Source organism: Arvicola amphibius, chromosome 4, assembly GCF_903992535.2.
Source record: "Arvicola amphibius chromosome 4, mArvAmp1.2, whole genome shotgun sequence".
NCBI lineage: Eukaryota > Metazoa > Chordata > Mammalia > Rodentia > Cricetidae > Arvicola > Arvicola amphibius.
In genome coordinates this window covers 58,357,382-58,365,896 of record NC_052050.1, presented here as the reverse complement: position 1 = coordinate 58,365,896, position 8,515 = coordinate 58,357,382, and the positions used below count along the sequence as shown (strand labels likewise).

General features: G+C 47.7%; 1 protein-coding gene across 1 annotated transcript; it reads left to right on the top strand.

Moving 5' to 3' along the window:
* The first annotated feature begins 4,364 nt into the window (after window positions 1-4,364).
* On the top strand, window positions 4,365-6,853 carry Ubb (ubiquitin B). Its single transcript, XM_038326393.1, has 2 exons — window positions 4,365-4,520; window positions 5,098-6,853. Exon 2 carries the CDS (start codon window positions 5,104-5,106, stop codon window positions 6,703-6,705), a length of 1,602 nt encoding a protein of 533 aa, XP_038182321.1. The 5' UTR covers window positions 4,365-4,520; window positions 5,098-5,103; the 3' UTR covers window positions 6,706-6,853.
* The last annotated feature ends 1,662 nt before the right edge of the window (window positions 6,854-8,515 follow it).

Here is an 8,515-nt window from a genome sequence, read left to right as displayed (position 1 = left end):
TATATAAGCTGCCCCAGAGCATAATAAAGTGGGCATTCTTGGCATTCTTGTCTCAAGGATGTACCCATGGGCCTGTCTGTCTGTCTCTGTTTGTATATTTTTAAATTTTCAGCCTAGTTCCCGTAGGGGTAGCACGTAGCGAGTAGAGCGCAGAACGGAACCGGTGTAGTTTTACAACACACATAATTAAAAATAATAAAATCTTTTAAATAAAAGGCAGCTATATACATAGCTAAGCAGTTGTGATCAAAGTGTGGTCTCCACAGTGATCTTTGTCTGGACTCCAGTTTCTCCTTCAAGATGGTTGGACAAGTTCTTGGACCTGTGTGAAATCTCTTCCCAAGAGATAAATTTCTACCAGGCAGGAACCAGGCTTGTAAGCCTTTTCCTTCATTAGCAAGAGAGGATACCTTGGGGTCTACTGTCTCAAAAGTCTGATGGCCATAAGAGCAGCACATAGGTGTCTCGGAATATTTTCATTCCTGCCAGTATAGTTTTGGTGGTGAATGACTATAATCCCAGCACTTAGGGGGTAGAGACATTATGAGTTTGAGGGCAACCCGGGCTACATATTAAATTCAAGGCCAGCCTGGACTACATGAGACCCTATTTCAATAAATATTTGTTTTTGTCTTCTTTCCTTTTGGGGGACAGGGTTTCTCTGTGTAGTCCTGGCTATCCTGAAACTCACTGACTCTGTAGCCTTGAATTTAGACGTCGGCCTGCCTCTGCCTCCCGAGTGCTAGGATTAAAGGCATGCGCCACCGCACCCAGCTAGAAGTACTATGTTTAACATTTTTAATAATAGGACAGATATTTCTTGCCTAGCAGGCCCCATTGAAACTGAAGATACATTGGCTGACATTATAAGTGATTTTATTTGACTAGGTGTCCCTCACAGCATTGTGAAGATGCGTGTTCCAAAGAAAAATATAGAATAAGGCCAGGTGGTAGTAGCACATGCCTTTAATCCCAGCACTTGAGAGGCAGAGGTAGGTGGATCTCTGTGAGTTCGAGGCCAGCCTGGTCTACAGAACTAGTTCCAAGATAGCCAGTACTGTTTCACATAGAAACCTGGTCTCTAAAAACAACAACAAGGGGGCTGGAGACATGGCTCAGTGGTTAAGAGCATTGCCTGTTCTTCCAAAGGTCCTGAGTTCAATTCCCGGCAACTACATGGTGGCTCACAACCATCTGTAAATGAGGTCTGGTGCCCTCTTCTGGCCTGCAGACATACACACAGACAAATAAATATCCTACAAAAAAAAAAAGAGAGAAAATAAATAAATAAATAAAAACAACAAACACACACACACACACAAAAACACATAAAAACAGAAGAGGACAGAGTAATTGGTCAGCAAATGTAGTACCATCTTCAGCATAGGGCAATATGCTGTCTTGGAACAAACACTTTTTCTCTCTCTTTTCTTTTTCTCTTTCTTTATTTTGAGACTGAGTTTCTCTAAGTATCCCTGGCTGTCAAGGAACTCGCTCTGTAGACCAGGTTGGCCTTGAACTCACAGAGATCCGCCTGCTTCTGCCTCCTGAGCACTGGGATTAAAGGCGTGCGCCGCCACTGCCCGGGGAGAACTATTTACTTGCTGGAGAGTGGTGGTGAAGCATAGATGATAAAAAGGCAAAAAGAAAATGCTAGCCATGTGCAGTCAGATTATTTTTCTAACAGTGGCCCAACACGTCAGAAATCCACGTGAAGGAGACTGGTGGTGGCGCACACCTTTAATCCTAGCACTCAGGAGGCAGGCAGACCTCTGTAAATTCAAGGCCAGCCTGATCTACAGAGTTCCAGGACAATCAGGGCTACATAGAGAAACCCTGTCTCAAAGGAACAAAAATACACAAACATACAACGTACTACTGTTTCTTTTGTGTGTTTTCGGGCCTAAAGATGACACAATCTTTTTCTCTTTTAGGTGAACAAAATGGAAAATTTCTTATTCATTGAAAAAACATTGTTGAGCACAGTACTAACAACGAATTTCTAATCTCAAGGTTTACACTGTCCTGTTTTTTTTTTTTTTTTTTTTGTCTGCTTTGTTTTAAATCTGTTTACGGGGGGGCTGGAGAGATGGCTCAGCAGTTAAGAGCACTGGACTGGGACTCCATTCCCAAGTACCCACACAAGTGCTCATAACTGTCTATATAGTTCCAGGGTATTTGATACCCTCTTCTGAGCGCCTTAGGTACCAGGTACATGGGTCGTATATAAACATACATATAAGAAAAGCACTCGGGCCAGGCGGTGGTGGCGCACGTCTTTAATCCCAGCACTCTGAGAATCCCTGTGAGTTCGAGGCCATCCTGGTCTACAAGAGATAATTCCAGGACAGCTAGGACTGTTATACAGGGAAACCCTGTCTCGAAAAACCAAAAAACAAAAACAAAAACAAACAAAAAACCAACAAAAACCCCCAAACCACTCATACATACAGTTGGGCATGATGGTCCAGGTCTTTAATTCCAATACTCAGAAGGCAAAGCCAAGATGATCCCTTTGATCTGTAGGTCAGCCTGATCTACACTGTAGTTTCAGGCCAACCAGGGCTATACAGTGACCCCACTGTCAGGGGTGGGAAGCGGGGAGTGGGGAGAGACAAGGACTCATGGACCAAATAAAAACTATACAATGAAAAAAGCCATCTTGGGGGGTCTGGAGAGATGGCTCAGAGGTTAAGTGCACAGGCTGCTCTCCTAGAGGTCTTGAGTTCAATTCCCAGCAACCACGTGGTGGCTCACTACCATCTGTAATGAGATCTGGTGCCCTCTTCTGGCATGTATGACTATACATGCAGCCAGAATACTGTATACATAATAAATCTTTAAAAAAATGCGTTAGGAGGAGTCCAGATGCCATTCTTTTGAAACATCATTGCTGTATTGAAGTAATCAAATGATCTACTCTGAGAAAACAATAAACTAGGAAGTGATAAGACTACGTTCTGGAAATTGCTAGAATATAACCCAGTGAAGTCATCACACCCGTCATAAGATCTGCATTCTCGCTCAACCTGCACGTCAAAATGTCTGACTCAGGACGTACTCTGCTTGGTGAAACAAGGTCCAACTCATGAGGCCTAATAAGAATAAAGTACTATGTAAAATGGACATTTTCTAAACTTTTAATCCACTTCAAATTAAAACCTACCTACTCTTTATTCTAAATAGTAGACACAGGGCTGGGGAAATCAAAGCTGGGACTTTTGGTTCGCGCTAGGCAAACGAGATAAATTCCCAACGTTTCGTTCAGTTCTATGTTAAAAACGAGTGAACCTTTACAGAGTGAAGGTAACTTAATTTAACATAGCTAGACGTCTGAAAGGCGGTTGGCAGCCCAGGCAAACAAAGCTGTTTTCAAGGTTATTTACATGGCAACCCTCGTGACTCCGCCTGACATCGCGATCCACGCAGCCCAGCTCAGCTCGCTCCTTGTTTATCTCGACGTGGGAAAAACGGCCACACCCAGGATGTCTGAACCCAGTCCTGAGGTTCTAGGATTAAACTGCCCCTTCCCCTTCCTTTGCACAAGAAGCACCCCCAATTAGAGGTGGATGAACCCCAGGTATTAAGTCTGATGGGCAAGTGCACTCCCTCCTTCCATTGTTTAAAGACTGCTGAGGAGGAAGAGACTCTGCTCGGCCGGGTCTCTAGCAAAGCCATCAGCCTCCATCCCCGCTGGCGCTCTACTCCCGTCTGAGCCTGCGGGCGGCCAGGGATAAGACAAAGCCGCTAAGGGCTCCGGCTGCAGAACCAATAAATGTCTACCCTGCAGGGGCCGGAGCGAAGGCTAACGTCCAGCAGTGCAAGCCGTGTGGGGTGGCAATTCACGCTATGGCGTAAGCCCGCCGAGCGCCGGGTGCGAGACGGCTACGGGGGTGGGGGAGGGGGAGAGGACTCGGGACGCGGGAAGAGAAGACCCCTTCCCCCACCTCAGGCCGGAAACGACGGTACTTCCCGAAAACGAGTGGCGGCGCATGCGCACCCGGTTACTTAGCAACGTCGACGTGAAACTGCCCCAGAACCGAGCCCAGCAACAATCGAGCGGCCCGTGGCCCTGACCAATCAGCGCCGGTTTTATCTTTGTCGCCTCACCAATCAGCGCTGACGCAGCAAGGAAGTTTCCAGAGCTTTCGACGGAGGCCCTTTAACTTGGATCCATCCGCCCGATGATTTTGCCCATATTGTTGTTCAGGAGTAGAAAGGGCGCCAGAAATAAAGTGTCTTTTATTTGTTAGTGTTCTTTTCTTCGGTTTTGAGGAGCTGGGCCCTTGGATGAAAAGTCTAACTGAGTGGTAGGAGGTGGGGGACGGGGGACTACTTTCGGTGGCGCAGGAAGACGACGGCTACGTAAGCGTGGTGAGTAACGCAACAGACGCTGCATAAATAGTGGCTCGCGCGGAGGCGGCGCTCAGTGACGAGAGGCTTTGTGCTGCTCGGAGGTCTTCGCGTCCTGGGGTTTCTGCGCGCTCGGCGTTTTGTCGTTTCATCTCATTCGTTAACAGGTAATGGTCAGCGGCGCTTGAGTCGGAAGGACTAGAGAAGGGGCTTAGGTTAAGCTAGGCGGGCTTTTTCTTGGGGTGGGGGAGGGGAGGGCGAACTGACATGACGCCGCGACGGGCCTTCCGGGAAGAGTGGGCCTTGTTCGCGTGCGCGGAGCGGGGGCGGCCCTGGCGCGCGCGCCAGGGAGCTTAACGGACGCCTAACCGATGGAGAAGCCATCGCGGTTATTTCAGTGGGGGAAGGCAGAAAGGAGGTACTCGCGACTTAACGGCCGGGCTTAACGCTAATTTCATTGTAGGAGCTATGTGTTTTTGTTTAAGTGGGAATTCTTACTAACGGCCTTGGGGGTTTGGGTTTTTTATTCATTTATCTCGGCTGTTAACTGGCAGATTTGGAAGTCCCGCAGCCCGTGACGGTTCTAGACGCCAGTTTAGTGTTTTAAAATGCTTTCGCATCTTTGAACCATGATAAAACAGATTTTGTGTTGTGATGAAACGCGAGGGAGGGGTTTTCCCTAGAGGTATTTTGTGGAACTCGAAATTTTTACTAGATATTTACAATTAACCTTTTAAATTCAAGGTCAAAATGCAGATCTTCGTGAAGACCTTGACCGGCAAGACCATCACCCTGGAGGTGGAACCCAGCGACACCATCGAGAACGTGAAGGCCAAGATCCAGGATAAAGAGGGCATCCCCCCCGACCAGCAGCGACTCATCTTTGCTGGCAAGCAGCTGGAAGATGGCCGCACTCTTTCTGATTACAACATCCAGAAAGAGTCCACCCTGCATCTGGTCCTCCGTCTCAGGGGTGGCATGCAGATCTTCGTGAAGACCCTGACCGGCAAGACCATCACCCTGGAGGTGGAGCCCAGTGACACCATCGAGAACGTGAAGGCCAAGATCCAGGATAAAGAGGGCATCCCCCCCGACCAGCAGCGACTCATCTTTGCTGGCAAGCAGCTGGAAGATGGCCGCACTCTTTCTGATTACAACATCCAGAAAGAGTCCACCCTGCACCTGGTCCTCCGTCTCAGGGGTGGCATGCAGATCTTCGTGAAGACCCTGACCGGCAAGACCATCACCCTGGAGGTGGAGCCCAGCGACACCATCGAGAACGTGAAGGCCAAGATCCAGGATAAAGAGGGCATCCCCCCCGACCAGCAGCGACTCATCTTTGCTGGCAAGCAGCTGGAAGATGGCCGCACTCTTTCTGATTACAACATCCAGAAAGAGTCCACCCTGCACCTGGTCCTCCGTCTCAGGGGTGGCATGCAGATCTTCGTGAAGACCCTGACCGGCAAGACCATCACCCTGGAGGTGGAGCCCAGTGACACCATCGAGAACGTGAAGGCCAAGATCCAGGATAAAGAGGGCATCCCCCCCGACCAGCAGCGACTCATCTTTGCTGGCAAGCAGCTGGAAGATGGCCGCACTCTTTCTGATTACAACATCCAGAAAGAGTCCACCCTGCACCTGGTCCTCCGTCTCAGGGGTGGCATGCAGATCTTCGTGAAGACCCTGACCGGCAAGACCATCACCCTGGAGGTGGAGCCCAGCGACACCATCGAGAACGTGAAGGCCAAGATCCAGGATAAAGAGGGCATCCCCCCCGACCAGCAGCGACTCATCTTTGCTGGCAAGCAGCTGGAAGATGGCCGCACTCTTTCTGATTACAACATCCAGAAAGAGTCCACCCTGCATCTGGTCCTCCGTCTCAGGGGTGGCATGCAGATCTTCGTGAAGACCCTGACCGGCAAGACCATCACCCTGGAGGTGGAGCCCAGTGACACCATTGAGAACGTGAAGGCCAAGATCCAGGATAAAGAGGGCATCCCCCCCGACCAGCAGCGACTCATCTTTGCTGGCAAGCAGCTGGAAGATGGCCGCACTCTTTCTGATTACAACATCCAGAAAGAGTCCACCCTGCATCTGGTCCTCCGTCTCAGGGGTGGCATGCAGATCTTCGTGAAGACCCTGACCGGCAAGACCATCACCCTGGAGGTGGAGCCCAGTGACACCATTGAGAACGTGAAGGCCAAGATCCAGGATAAAGAGGGCATCCCCCCCGACCAGCAGCGACTCATCTTTGCTGGCAAGCAGCTGGAAGATGGCCGCACTCTTTCTGATTACAACATCCAGAAAGAGTCCACCCTGCACCTGGTCCTCCGTCTCAGGGGTGGCTATTAATTCTTCAGTCTGCATTCCCAGTGGGCAATGGTGGCATTACTCTGCACTATGGCCATTTGTCCCAATTTAAGTTTAGAAATTACAAGTTTCAGTACTAGCTGAACCTGTTAAAAAATGTTAATAAAGGTTTTGTTGCATGGTAAGCATATATGGTGTCACTTGTGAAATTTCTGTGGTGGCTTGGGTGGGGGTGGACCTCAACTGGTTGGTTGTCTTTACCTTTAGAGATTGGTTTTGACTGCAGTTTGCTGCAACACTTAAGCTTATATGAGTTTGGAATTGAGTTTAAAAGTTAATGACAAAGCTATAATAGCAATATGTAACAGTATGGGGGTGGTTCCCATGCGACCTTTGGGGGAAGCAAACACTTGTCTGAAGCTCATTTTAAAGGCTTTGGAGGGAAATAGCCAAATTTTGGTTGAGCTCTTTAAATGTTGGTGTGTTTGGGTACTTTGGGAGGGAGGGGGTATTGTTAGTCAATTACACTGACATGGCTCCATTGCTTTGGTAAGGTACTGGCTGCTTGGGGTAATTCCCTTGGCTAGAAAGAAGACCCTTTTATACTTTGAGCAGTGGTAAGTAGTGGGAAAGTTAAAAGCCTTCACAGTAAACACCTATGGTGAAATCTGGTTTACATCCCCAGTCCGAAAAGGTTTTAGGAATATTCTTGAGACAGTCTAAATATAAATAGCTGGCTTACAGTTCAGACCCATATACTTATCTAGCATTAGCAATCGCTTTCAGATGGGACTTAAAGGGTTACATCTTAGAGGTTCACCAAGAATTCGAACCCATCAATCCTGCCAAGCTACTTAGTTGAAGTTAATGCTTTTTGTAACTATTTTCCAGCTAGAAATTAAGGTTTGTGAAGTAAATGAAATTCTTGTATTTAATCCCAGCCCTGGGGAATCAGGCCAGCCTAGTCTACATATTGTGAGTTCCAGGGCTGGAAAAAGCTGTCAGAAAAAGTCTAGTTGGAGTCAGGATCACATGACACCTGCAATCTTAATAGTTAAATGCCAGCCTGATCCATGAGCTCCTATGTGTGTAACATGCATTTCATCTGTAAACCTGAATTTTAAACATTGATGGATGGATCTTTTCCATGTTTCCCTTTTTAATTTACTGGAGGGCAGATGTAGGGATCCAAGCAAGTGGTCTGGCTTTGCCAAGCAGTTAATCTGAGCTATCACCCCTCTATTAGTCCTGCCCCCCCCCCAATCCATTGTCTTTAACAAAAACTATAATCCAGACTGGTACTTTGAACTCCTAATCCTTTTAGGATAAACTCATTGCAAGTGGCATGGGCTTTTGTTGCTTAGAGGACAGAGTCTAGGGTAGCCCTAACTGACCTGGTATATGTTATAGTCCAGCTATTTCTGCTTCCCAGCTACTAAAATGTGTGATCTTGCCTAGGACTCTTGAGTCAGCCTTTCTATACTGGCTGTCTTGGAACGTCACAGATATACCTACCTCTGCTGGGTGCTGGGAATAAAGACCTGCACCACCACACATGGTTCTGGCCAGGTAGTTTTTTTTTTTTTTTTTTAATATTTATTAATCATACAATATTCTGTATGTCTGCAGGCCAGAAGAGGGCACCAGACCTCATTACAGATGGTTGTGAGCCACCATGTGATTGCTGGGAATTGAACTCAGGACCTTTGGAAGAGCAGGCAATGCTCTTAACCTCTGAGCCACCTCTCCAGCCCTGGCCAGGTAGTTTTTAAAGATTTATTATGTACACAGTGTTATGCCTGTATGTACATCTGCATGACAGAAGAGGACACCAGATCTCATTACAGATGGT